At 41.0% G+C, this 14,365-nt stretch overlaps 1 protein-coding gene across 1 annotated transcript in view; it reads left to right on the top strand.

The window, feature by feature from the left end:
• LOC126088435 (neural-cadherin-like) overlaps nucleotides 1-14,365 on the top strand; it is a 255,786-nt gene that overhangs the window by 201,022 nt on the left and 40,399 nt on the right. The window contains exon 12 of the mRNA XM_049906577.1: nucleotides 3,517-3,699. Within this exon, the coding sequence (XP_049762534.1) occupies nucleotides 3,517-3,699 (183 nt within the window). The remainder of the gene's footprint in view (nucleotides 1-3,516; nucleotides 3,700-14,365) is intronic.

The raw sequence follows: 14,365 nt of genomic DNA, 5'->3' as shown, positions 1-14,365 counted from the left end.
TGATTTAGTATTTAGAAATAGGAGTAAGTGTACTGCATCAAATGATGGGATTGGCAGTCAAAGTGTTATGGGTCAGGACTCAGCTGGTTTGTTTCCTAATACGGACTGTGTTCCGTCTCATGCTTCTGGTAATTTTCTTTCTGCATCCTCAAATGTTTCTCCTTAGATAACTATGATGTGACTGTGGAAAAACTGCAGTTATTACATAGTTTTAGAAACCACTGTTTGGGATCATTACTTGCAGGTGATTTATGAAAACTGATGTCATGTTAGGGCAGGAAACAGTTTGCACTGCTAATAATTCTGGGAGAGGAAGAACATGTACACCTGATGCACTTTAGGAAGATGCTGGGAGATGACAAATGAAAGCTCCCCAGTTTCAGCTCACAGACTGGCTAAGAGGTTAGTCCTGCAAACACCTGTGGCTAACCTGATCCCCTCATAGTTGACAGGATTGGTGGTCTTGGTCTCAGTGATGCATGTACTGTACATCCATAGTCTAGCTAGAATTACATACAGAAGTTTTATAATACTAAAGCAGATGAGCCATATCTACTTACCGAGATAGTGATGGAAAAAATTTCTGGTGTTTAGTTCCTTCAGTGAATTTGAATCAGGTCCTTTAGGTGCGGTACCCATGGCAGTTTTGTATCAAATATGTGGCTCATAGAGCTCACAGGCTCGTTTGCAAGTCAGGTAAATTAATTCACTATGAACTATCGAAAACAGTGCACACAACCCCCCCCCCCTCCCCCCTCACACTCACCTCTATCTACAGTATATACAAAATCTTTCTAGCCAACTGCCCAAACCTATTAATTTGAGTTGTAATTATTGAGTTTCTGTGGCAGGATAAGAAAAGAGAAGAGGGAAAAAAAACCTTGTAAACTCACCCACAAATAAAGAGCACCGCACTGGACCCCAGTGCATTGTACTTTATGATGTAGGTACACTTAAAATATATTCTTGAGGAACACCTTTCTCTGGTCTAAAACAATCAGATGGAACTCCACCAAGTATCTAAAATGTCATTGTGATAGAAAGGAGTAAATCATACAGGCAGACATTTATGGAAACTCAGTTGATGGAGTTCTTCTAGAATATTGTGCCTGCAAGTAGCATAATACACCTTTTTGCTTCCTAGTCTCTAGAATCCAGTCCAAACGATGGATTTGACCATTCATGCCAAAATATTCTCTATAAGTCTCATTAAAGTGATACTTTGGTTACTACTGAAGCTCATATGGTGATTCCTTGATTTGAGGGACATGACCAAAATTGTTTTACTCAATGAGTCGGGAAATTACCCTGTTTGTTGTATTACATAAAAAATTCAAAGAACACATCCTCTGATTTAGGTTGTGGGTGTCGCAGCATGTTTTATGGGATTTGGTAGTGACTAGGTGCAGCTCATATTTAGAGGCTCTGACAGGAGAGCTGTCCAATCTGACATGTCGAAACCTGCTCTGAATTTTATTATAAAAGAAGAATACACCAAAAGAAACACAATGTCAGAGTTTTAGCTGCTAGGATTTCTAAAAATGTTGAAATTTTCCAAATTCCTAGTTCGTTAGGCAGCTGCAGAAATGGTCACCACTGCTGTAGCTGTAGCAGACAGCACATGTGCAACACAGCAGACACATATCCCTGATTGATAGCACATCAGTAAACAGATAACATGGCAAAATGCTATTTATCTTATAAAGCAAATTACAGTTTACATTGATAGTTTCTCTGAAACAACTGTACAAAGTTACTGTTCATTTGAATTTGCTGCTCATATAACATCCATAGTAATTAGTGGCTGTCTTTGTGGTATCACTAATTGTTAACAATGGAGATAAAACTGAATTAATTTTCTTTGTGATCTCTTGGCAAATGTTTTCTAATGATATCTGTCTTTGTGCAGGTACCAGAGTTTCACAGTAATATGGAATCTGATTAATGTTTTCAACCTCACAAAGACAAAATATAAAGAATGAGGTATGCAGTTGGAATCACCTACTTCTCCGGAAGACCTACAAAAATTTTTTTTGTTAGTTAATTTCTTGAAAATGAGTGTTTGGCGTCATTGGCCAGGAGGCCCCTTACGGGGCAGGTCCGACTGCCTTGGTGCAGGTCTTATTACATTCGACACTACACTGGGTGACCTGCGCACCAGATGGGGATGAAATGATGATGAACACAACACCCAGTCCCTGAGCGGAGAAAATCCCCAACCCAGCCAGGAATCGAACCCAGGCCCCTTAGGACAGCAGTCCGTCACGCTGACCATTCAGCTATCAGGGCGGACAATTTCTTAGAGATTCATTCCAATGATGTCATCTTTTGTTATAAATTCTGGCAACATTATAGAAACAGGAAGTAGCTTGGATAATTCTGAGAACTGTAGTTCAAATGATGACTGATGTGCTAACTGAAGTCCAGAACAAAAACAAAGTACTTCCAAGTCAAAAGAAAATATGCACAGTAATAAGCTTTGACAAAGAAAATGCTGTTTAAAACAAAATCGATAAAAGGAAGGAGGGAGAAAACACCTCACCTTAAGTGGTGTGCAAAGCTAGTTTCATTATGTAAAATCTGAACACAATCTTATAAATGGAAGAAAGATTTACGCAAAGTACAAAATATGTGCCAAAATGAATTTCATAAAAATGTGAAAGAAAAACTGCTCAAAATATTTAGAGTTGCTTATGAGAGTCAGTGGACTCTTACTGAGGGAGAACTATGAGACTGGGTGCTCTGAATTGCAAGTGAGATGAACATTACTGATTTCCACACTGTTTTGTCATAGTTAAACAGTTTCACCAACTTTAACTTTATCTTCAGGAACATCAAGGCAAATTAGGACCAAAAATAAGAAAAAGGACTGTTTACTTGCAGAAGTCTGGTAATCAATCATTCATTCAGGTTACCATTAACATTACCCATGATGTTTATTTCAACCTTAGCGGTGATCAATCACTACCCTTTCATCTACATCTTCATATGAATGGGCTGTGGACACTCCCATCTTCTGCATGGATGCATGCATACATTCCTAGTTGTTTGAACACTCTGACACCCTATCGCAGCCTGACTTAACTGCTAAATGACCCAGTCTTGACGTCACTTAAAATGTGTGTTGCTATTTGGAGCAGCAGATGAAACACTGCAGTTGACATCCTCACAATTGTTTAGCTCTGTGGGATCTAATCATCAATGAGTGGCTTCAGCTGAATATAGCACACATGTAGAAATTTATGGTATCTCTTTCCAGCCAAAATGAGGTCATTATAAAGGCTACAGGTGATGTTACACGTAGTGTTAACATGAGATCCCCTGAAGGTGACTAAATGTTTGTCTTGTATACTTATCTTGAAATGTGATCACAAATAATTAAGCCACTAAGTCATAAAATATGAAATACACCAAATATACTGAAATAGCGGAAAATTACACAGTGTTAGAATTACACAGTTGGTGTTGTGAATTAGTACAAAAGTAAAGCAATTCAATTTTTGTATTTTTTGACAGAATAACGGAGCACAACAGCTGGCTTCAGAAGCGACAGTATATATTCTGCTGGAAGATGTAAATGATGAGATACCACTGTTCACTGAGAGAGAGCAAGAGACTGTTCTTGAAGGTGAACCTATTGGAACAAAAGTGACACAGGTCAATGCAATCGACAAAGATGGGACTTTTCCTAATAATCAGGTAAGAAATATTTGCAAATTGAAACAATTTAACTATGTTACTATGGAGATGATCATCATACATGCATGGGAGGTGTGTATGCTTTTGTATGTGTGTGTGTGTGTGTGTGTGTGTGTTTCCTTTTTTGGAGAAGACTTTGACCAAAAGATAAATGTGTAACAGTCTTTTCATTGTGCCTGTCTGCATCTCAACATGGCATCTGTATGGTGAGTAGCAATCTATCTTGTTCCTTATATTGTAGAAAAATTTTAAAGAAATTCATACAAAACCTTGGAAAAAGAAACCACTGATATTAGAGCCCAAATGAAAATTAATTATTTCTTTTCCTTCTACATTCCTCCCTTCTCCACTGCTGACACTCGTGTCTTAAGATTTTAGATTTAGTCTTGTTTTTATCATCAAATGTGGGGCTGCTACTGTTCTTCTGGTTAGAAACAGCAGTTTTTATCAATATCTGCCTAAGTTTTATTTTTGATTATTATTTCTGCAGAGAAGAACTGAAAACAAAATACAGATATTTGGAAAATTTTGCTACAAAATGAGGTGTATTGACCCTCAGCAGTTTGGCAAAATAAGCTGTACAGCTTTTGGTTTGTCAATATTATAAAAATTAAGATATTTATTATAACTATAGTCACAAATAATGTGTAGTACATCCAATATGGAATTAAGATGCTGTTGCATCTCAGAATAAAGAACAAGTCATGAAAGACTTAATTACATTCTTTCTTCCATCCTCCTTCCCTGAACAATTATCAGACAGAAGTTTGGTATGGAAAGTTCTGGCGGGACATAAATAATTTAAAAGTAAAGATAACAACTCATGGAATAATTCGAATGCTAATGTGTACACATGTCTTACTTGTCAACTTACTCTGTGACTTATGTGTGTTGTTGTGTCGTTCCGAAATATATGTGTTAAACTTGAAGTTCTAACACAAACACACACAGCTACATTGTACTGGCTGAATCTAGCTTTTGTGTGTGTGTGTGTGTGTAGTTCTAACACAAACACACACAGCTACATTGTGCTGGCTGAATCTAGCTTGTGTGTGTGTGTGTGTGTGTGTGTGTGTGTGTGTGTGTGTGTGTGTGTGTGTGGGTGGGTGCATGTGCCTGTGTAGGTGCGTTGCTTCTACTATTCAAGGAGAAGTTGTACAGACTCAGAAGTCTGCACATTGCAAATTGAGAAATAGGAAAAGACAGAGCTCAAAGATGAAAAATACATACAATGAACTATTTAACATCTTTATGTACACGATTGTCACCAATCTCTCTCATAAGTTTGTATGTAGCAGTTGTGCAGCATGCTATAGACTCATGTGCATAAGGAATCTTTTTAATACACCAGCAACCAATGTATCTTAATTGCAAAGAGTAAACTAAACTGTGGCAGCACAACACAGAAACATGGGACATATATACCTTGCCGGTAGGAGAGCAATTAATGTTCCTATAACAGATATCGTGGGTATGAGTACAGCCATAACGATTCTGGCTGTGTACAGTGTGTATTTGTATGGAAGCAGGATGACAAGTGAACACATTCGGGTGACATTACATGTGACAGTATAATTTGCTGGTAGAAAGTTGCTCACAATCAACACAAGATGGACTGGTAGTTGAATGCTGAACTTATTATCATTTCATGAGCAGCTTTCAGGAGGGTAGAAACGTTAAATAACAACATCAACAAGATAGCCAAATGCTGTAATCCAGTCTTAAGATTACTGTTTTTCATTAAGTAAATAAATGTAAATGTCGTGCGACTAGGGCCTCCCGCCGGGTAGACCGTTCACCAGGTGCAAGTCATTTGATTTGACGCCATTTCGGTGACTTGCACGTCGATGGGAATGAAATGATGATGATTAGGACAACACAACACCTAGTCCCTGAGTTGAGAAAATCTCTGACCCAGCCAGGAATCAAAACCGGGCCCTAATGATTGAGAGAATGTCACGCTGACCACTCAGCTACCGGGGGTGGACTTTTCGTGAAGTGGCCAAAGATAAGTAACCAAAACAGCACTTTCCCCAGCTAGGGAAACATACTTCCCACAAAATAATGCATTATCAGTTTTGACAGCTGGTTCAGTATGCTTGGCAATTCATCATCATATCTGTTCCATATACACAAAGACACAGCAGATGCAGTGCTTTGCCCACTGTGTGTGGACCCAAGAAGACTGGCATAGTGTACTGTTTACAAACAAGTCAAGCTGTAGCCTGGAATGTAATTCTAGTCATTTGATCATATGATGCAGTACTGGTTTAACTCTTGTCAGTATTGTGAAAAGATACCAATATGCCAACATATGAGATCACATAAAAAATGACAAAATGTCAAGAGCACATACATGTATAAGTATTCCATTCAGTGGTTTATAATGCCTGGTTATACATTGTCAATCTTCTAAATGGTACTTATAACATGAGAACATCACTTATCTATGGTTAACAGCAGCTTGTCTCTGGTCTTAAGGAACATGGATGAGACATTCAAGAGCTTACCTTTTCAACAGTGGGCTGCATTGTTTTACTTAATGCTGGCAACTTGATTGATAGTATGGGCAGCTACTCTGCATTCCTAATTGCAATGCATGGGCATCACACACTGTGCAGAAGTTCTGTGTATTATCATCAAAGGAAAATCACAGATGGTAGGTTTACCTCCAATTTGTATCGTATGCTGTAACGTGAGGTTATGTTTTGGTGCACTCTTCATCACTGTGCATCACATTGTTCCATGGATCTCAAATGTCCATAAACTTCTGGATATGAATTTACAACAATTTCTGTTACGATACCCTAAAACAGCTAATGTAACAAAATTTTATCCACAATTTTTGACATGTGGTTTTGAATGAAGTGCATTAAGGAGGAGGCTGGGGCAGGGAGGGGGAGGGATAGTAGGGAAAGGGTGGCGGACGGTGCAGTGCTGCAAAGGTGCACATAGGGACAAGTGGAGAGGGGTACAGCAACTGTGTGTGGTCAAAAGGTTAGACGGTGGTCAGGGGAGAGGTGGGGAGAGGAGGTAGTGCAAAAGGAGAGAAGTAAAAAAGATTGGATGCAGTGGTGGAATGAGGACTGCAAATGCTGGAATGGGAACAGGGAGGCTGGATGGGTGAGGGGAATGACTAACAAACATTGAGCCCAAGAGGGTTGCGGGAACATAGGTTATATTGCAGGGAAAGTTCCCACCTGCGCAATTCAGAAAAGCTGGTGTTGTTGGGAAGGATCTATATGGCACAGCCTGTGAAGCAGTCATTGAAATGAAGGATGTCACGTATGGCAGCATGCTCAGCATCCGTGTTGTCCCCTTGTTTCTTGTTTGTCGGTGGCCATTCATGCAGACAGACAGCTTGTTGGTTATTATGCCCACACAGAATGCAGCACAATGGCTGCAGCTTAGCTTGTAGATCACATGACTGATTTCACAGGTAGCCCTACCTTTGATGGGGTACATGATGTTTAGGATCGGACTGGAGTAAGTGGTGGTGGGAGGATGTATGGGACAGGTCTTGCATCTAGGTTTATTACAGAGGAATGAGCCATGAGGTAAGGGACTGGGAGCAGGGGTTGTGTAGGGATGGACAAGTATATTGTGTAGGTTTGGTGGATGTTGGAATACCACTGTGGAGGGGTGGGAAGGATAGTGGCAGAAATGTGACTGCTGCACAGCCTGTACCATATAGATCCTTCCCACCAGCATGAGCTTTCCAGAATTGTGCAGGTAGGAACTTTCCCTGCAATATATCCTATGTTCCCATAACCCTCTTGGCCTCAACCTTTGTTAGTCATTGTCCTCACCCATCCAGCATCCCTGCTCCCATTCCAGCACTAAAGAGCCCTCATTCAACCATTGCACCCAGTCCTTTTAATTCTCTCCTTTTCCACTACCCACTTTCCCTACCTCTCCCCTGCCCTCCATCCAAGGTCCCGACTGTGCATAGCTGCACTACCCTCTCCATCTCGTCCCTGTGTGTTCCCCAGCAGCACTGCACTGCCCACCACACCTACCCTACTATCCCTCCCAGCCTCCTCCTTACCTCTACCCAGTCGCCACTACCATCACGCACTGGTGCTGCTGGTCGCAGTGTGGCTACAGTACCCTTAGACTGCAGTCAGGTGAGCATCAATTGCGTTTATGTGAGTGTGTGTGTGTGTGTGTATATTGTCTTACGGGCTGAAAGCTTTATTTGGAACAGTCTTTTCATTGTGCCTATCTGGGACTCAGCATCTTTTCTTTTCTTTTCATAATACTGTTACATTCCATCCTCAATTTTCTACTGTTTGATTATTTTTTGGGCAGATATATTAACCATGGGTGCATAGACTGTATGAAGAGAGTGTTTGATGTAGAAAGGATGATAGCTTTAATTAAAGAAACCACCGTGTAAGTATATAATATTCTGTTTAGATGAAATGGAGCATTACCACCATAAAAGACACTAGGGGCCATGTTAGGTGCCACTGTAGCAGAAACAAAAATAACCTCAGAATGTAACTGGTTGAACATTTTAGGTAGGAAGCCACAGAGACACACATTTAGCAAGGCAAATTGGATGTTATACACTCAGATGAGTCCTTTTGACAACAAAGACAACATTTCTGATTACACAGATTACACTACCAGCATGATGCACCATGTGGCTAATTCATATGAAGTCCTCATTCAGTTTCAGGGGCAGTGAGTAGCACAAGTGAGGATTAACAGCTATGGTCCAGCTTGAGGCACTGTAATGGTTCACGTACTGATTGCCTGCAAATAAATCACAGCCTATCTTGTCAAAAGCACTAATACATGACAAACAATCTAGAAATAAAAAAAACAACATGATGCATGTTCCTGAATTTACTGATTGGTTGTTCAAACAATAGAAGAGTATTTCTCTTCAATTATATCCACTGAAAAGCAGCATTCTGATCTTGATTGCCACCAGACCTACATTATATGAGGCATCAGACAAGATTTGTAACTGATTGCAGACAGGAAGGAGGGCACAGCATGTTATCCTGGATGGAGTGTCATCAGCAGAAGTAAAAGTAACTGCCCAGGGCAGCGTGTTAGGACCCTTGCTGTTCATGTTCTTTATTAATGACTTTTCAGACAGTATTGATAGTGACCCCATACTTTTTGCAGATGATGCTGTTATCAATAATGAAGTACTGCCTTGAAAAAACCACGTGAATATGTCATGTCTCGATAAGATTTAAAAGCGGTGCAAGGATTGGCAACTTGCTTTATATGTTCAGAAATCTAAATTTTTGTTCTTTTAAAAAAGTAATAATAATAATAATAATAATAATAATAATGCATAGTATCCTATGACAACAGTATCAGTGAGTCACACGATTGTTAATTGGTCAAATCATACAAAAACCTGGTTGTAATTATCTACATGGATATGAAATGGAATGCTAATATAGGCTCAGTCATAGATAAAGCAGGTGGCAGACTTGGACTCATTGGCAAGATATTGGGAAGATGCAATCATTACACAAAGGGAACCACTTGCAAATCGCTTTTGCGTTCCATTTATAGTATTGCTCAAGTCTGCAGGCCCTACACGAGACATTACTAACATGGGCTATTGAATGTATACCAAAAAGGGCAGCACGGATGATCACAGGCTTCTTTTGACTCACCAGAAAGAGTAACGGAAATGGAAAACCTGAACAGGCAGACTATTGAAGGCAGACATACCTTGTATGTGATTGTGTTGTGGAGAAGTACGTGAGCCACATCATTTGCGACTGCCTACTGAGATACCACGCAACAATCTATTTATTACAAAGCTTAGTGTTGGTGAAAATCTTACCACCAGCATAAAGACACTATTCAGAATGAATAATGTGTCACTATATAAACATATATAATTACATAACGATTTAATAGCTGAACAAATTATGACTGAGTTACCGGCGATATGTTTACAGCCAATGTACCGTACTTCTACCATGTACTGTGTGTGTGTCTTTTATTTACTAAAATAAGTGTTACAGCATATCATGTGTCTGACACTGGCCGAGTACATCGTGTCCGAATAAAAAAATTAAAAAAAAGAGACGCAAGTTATTCCGTGAAAGCCTACCGATACTTAAAAATTTTAGCAATCAGTATTAGGCGAGGAATTGTTCTAAAGGTATTCTTCAGGTCCTGCGTATTGCATGGAGAGAAAATTAGATTAAATATAGCACGCACAAAGGCATTTAAGCAATCATTCTTCCCCGTGCTCCATAGTCCATACACAATTTCAACGAAAAAGGCCTCGCAATGATCGCAGCGATCCGTCGTTTGTGCGATCGATCGCTTCGTAGATCGCACATATTTGGGCAATCGCAGCAGTCGGACGCGGATCGCATGGAAATCTCAGGCAATATGACGTAACGCATGCGATTCGTGCTTGCAGTAAGATTGCCTGGCTGTTTAGCACTTAGCGATATGTGACAATGTGGCTACGTATTATTCGTTTCTCTAGTTATTAAGCGTGTTTGTGCAGCTTTGTTTCGTTTCGTTTTCCCACGTGGGGTAAGAATTTCATACGTTACAATAATTGTAACTACGGTATTTATAGTTATTCAGGGACTACGAATTACTCTGAGAAGTGAAGTGGAGATCGGAGTTGCCATTTCTGTTGAAAGTAATGCAAAATAAATCCACCGGTTTTGCAATGATGATCATTTTTGAAGCTTGTGCCGTAGAACTGATGGGAAGTTAAAAGTAATAGTAACGATAGACTGGGCTTTGGGTTGCCAACCTTAACAGGAGCCACAACTGGACAATTCAAAAATGTATTATATTACTATTATTATTATTGCTATTCACAACACATTAAACAATAATACATTATAGCTGCTACAACAGGAAGCATGCATTTATTTAACACGATATACCCCCTACTCATTGTTAATACTGCGAAAACAGCCATTTCTACGAGCCTCTAGTTTCTTCGCTAGTTTCATTTTTCAAGTTTTACTTCTTTCCAGCTTCACCGCTTTAACAAGTTCTTCCCCGTTGTCGTTTTTGACAAATTTAGCAAATTCTGCAGATAGCACATGGTAGTTAAAATTCACAAATAGTTCAGCTTTCACCATTTACACTTGCAGTCTGCTTCTTTCATTGCTCCAGATATATAGCATCACACTGAAAATCCGCTCTACAAACGCATTGGACGGTGGCATTTTTACCACAAGTCGGACAACTTTCAACGAATTATGTGCTTTGCATCTCTTAAAAAATGTCACTCATTTGTTTGAAATCTTTAATGAATGGCAAGACGTCATTCAGTACACGTATTTCATAAAATAGTTCGTCGCCGTTTATAATTGTGTTGAAATGATCTGTAAGTTTCATCACGTTCTCCATTTTAAGGGGCTCTTCAAGATTTAACTGAGAGCTAAGCTTGAATGCGAATCTTCACCGAAGTCAAACCATTTTTCTAGTTATTCCAGAATCCTAGTAAAGACTTGCCGAGCTACTCTGACAAATTTTGCTCTTCATATTGCGGACATGTTTTTCAGCTTTTGTAATACCTCGAGTCCAAAGAAATTATTTCTTTGTCTATCAGTGGTTTATGTATGCAATTTCAGGAATACAGAATATATTTCAGTTATCTGTATATAATTACTTTCAACATATTTTATGGTTGTATTAAAAAATGGCATAACAATGTGGACAAAATAAATGTAAATCTCTGGAAGTGTTATTTCATCGTCCACTTCACTGTCGTTTTCATGGGCTACTAATTTTTAAATAAGTTTGGCAATATTGTCTTCAACCTGGCGTAGAAAATATGACTTTAACAATGGTCAGTTCTGGAGAAATCTATTTACAGCAGAAAAAAACTCAAAAAAACGTGTAAGAACGTGCTTGAATGGTGTGGAGTACTCTGACTGCAAGAACTCAAAAAAGTTGTTCATCTCACTCACCTTCTAAGCGCTTAAAGAAAACTCATTAAATACCTTAACCGCTAACGATTCAACATCGTATGACAGTAGTTGTAGTCCATATTTCTCAGTATTGTGCAGTATATGTATGTGGCAACGTCCTGCAATAATATGTGGTGCTTCATTTTTTCAACTCCATGAAAACAGATTGGTTTCTCCGTAATTGACTAACAGTTGTCCGCACCATAAACAATCAGTTTCGACCCTGGAAGATGCTCCTAATGATGCTCTCTGCAAGCTTCTTGGCTATAGAAATTGATATTTCTCCAGCGTTTTCGTAAACAATCTATAACAGTCCCCACTTCTTGGTCGATGTACCGGATAGCAACTGGAAATAATTTCATATTTCCTTTATCTGAAACATAACATGCAATCGAGAATGGAGTTATACCATATTTTTTCAGAATGTGGAGCCAATATATTCTCTACTATAGCTTCAGCTTTAGTCCTATCACAGTGAATTTTTGATGATAATTACAAATCTTGAGACAAAAAGAGAGATAGGAGAGCATTTCCACAGTGTTTCGAACGGCAGCTGTGATGATATATCACTCCATTATATGATAATATTAGTTCCTTTGCTGACACTTCTTCTTCCTGACCAGTTCCCGCTGGAACGAAATACCTTCGAAAAGTGGAGTTTCTTAACGCATCCCGCACCTTATCAGTATGAGTCTGTGTACTGGCATGAAGCCTTACAGCTTTCACTGACAAGGGAACCTCCCCATCGCACCCCCCTCAGATTTAGTTATAAGTTGGCACAGTGAATAGGCCTTGAAAAACTGAACAGAGATCAATCGAGAAAACAGGAAGAAGTTGTGTGGAACTATGAAAAAAATAAGCAAAATGTACAAACTGAGTAGTCCATGTGCAAGATAGGCAACATCAAAGATAATGTAAGCTCAGGAGCGCCGTGGTCCCATGGTTAGCGTGAGCAGCTCCGGAACGAGAGGTCGTTGGTTCAAGTCTTCACTCGAGTGAAAAGTTTGCTTTTTTTATTTTCGGAAAGTTATGATCTCTCCGTTCGTTCATTGACGTCTCTGTTCACCGTAATAAGTTTAGTGTCTGTGTTTTGTGACCGCACCGCAAAACCGTGTGATTAGTGGACGAAAGGACGTGCCTCTCCAATGGGAACCGAAAACATTTGATCGCAAGGTCATACGTCAACCGATTCCTCCACAGGAAAACACGTCTGATATATTCTATACGACACTGGTGACGGCATGACAGGAACTTGTACACTTGGCGAATGGGTAAAAAGATTCTTCTACCTTGCCCGAATTAGGTTTTCTTGTGGATGTGATAATCACTCCCAAAAAAGTGATGAAAACATAAGAGTTTGTCAAATAAACTGCAACAAATGAATGCAACAGTGCCACAGTCGCACAGTTTTCCCTGTGCTCCGTCAAAACATATGTTTGTTTAGGTGTAGCGTCCCTATACTACGGCGCAGTTACCTCGCATCGGACGGACGGACGGACAGATAATAATTGTCTGAAAATAAAAAAAATTAAACTTTTCACGCGAGGGAGGCCTTGAACCAAGGACCTCCGGCTTCGCAGCTGCTCACGCTTACCACGGGACCACGGCGATCCTGAGCTCAGAGTATCCTTGATGTTAAATATCTTCCGCATGGACTACTCAGTTTGTATATTATGCTTATTTTTTTCATAGTTCCACACAACTTCTTCCTGTTTTCTCGATTGATCTGTGTTCAGTTTTTCAAGGCCTATCCACTGTGTCAACTTATAACTACACTCCTGGAAATGGAAAAAAGAACACCTTGACACCGGTGTGTCAGACCCACCATACTTGCTCCGGACACTGCGAGAGGGCTGTACAAGCAATGATCACACGCACGGCACAGCGGACACACCAGGAACCGCGGCGTTGGCCGTCGAATGGCGCTAGCTGCGCAGCATTTGTGCACCGCCGCCGTCAGTGTCAGCCAGTTTGCCGTGGCATACGGAGCTCCATCGCAGTCTTTAACACTGGTAGCATGCCGCGACAGCGTGGACGTGAACCGTATGTGCAGTTGACGGACTTTGAGCGAGGGCGTATAGTGGGCATGCGGGAGGCCGGGTGGACGTACCGCCGAATTGCTCAACACGTGGGGCGTGAGGTCTCCACAGTACATCGATGTTGTCGCCAGTGGTCGGCGGAAGGTGCACGTGCCCGTCGACCTGGGACCGGACCGCAGCGACGCACGGATGCACGCCAAGACCGTAGGATCCTACGCAGTGCCGTAGGGGACCGCACCGCCACTTCCCAGCAAATTAGGGACACTGTTGCTCCTGGGGTATCGGCGAGGACCATTCGCAACAGTCTCCATGAAGCTGGGCTACGGTCCCGCACACCGTTAGGCCGTCTTCCGCTCACGCCCCAACATCGTGCAGCCCGCCTCCAGTGGTGTCGCGACAGGCGTGACTGGAGGGACGAATGGAGACGTGTCCTCTTCAGCGATGAGAGTCGCTTCTGCCTTGGTGCCAATGATGGTCGTATGCGTGTTTGGCGCCGTGCAGGTGAGCGCCACAATCAGGACTGCATACGACCGAGGCACACAGGGCCAACGCCCGGCATCATGGTGTGGGGAGCGATCTCCTACACTGGCCGTACACCACTGGTGATCGTCGAGGGGACACTGAATAGTGCACGGTACATCCAAACCGTCATCGAACCCATCGTTCTACCATTCCTAGACCGGCAAGGGAACTTGC

Source organism: Schistocerca cancellata, chromosome 6, assembly GCF_023864275.1.
Source record: "Schistocerca cancellata isolate TAMUIC-IGC-003103 chromosome 6, iqSchCanc2.1, whole genome shotgun sequence".
Taxonomy (NCBI): Eukaryota; Metazoa; Arthropoda; class Insecta; order Orthoptera; family Acrididae; genus Schistocerca; species Schistocerca cancellata.
Note: the sequence above shows the minus strand (reverse complement) of the source record. Positions and strands in the feature narration are given on the sequence as shown.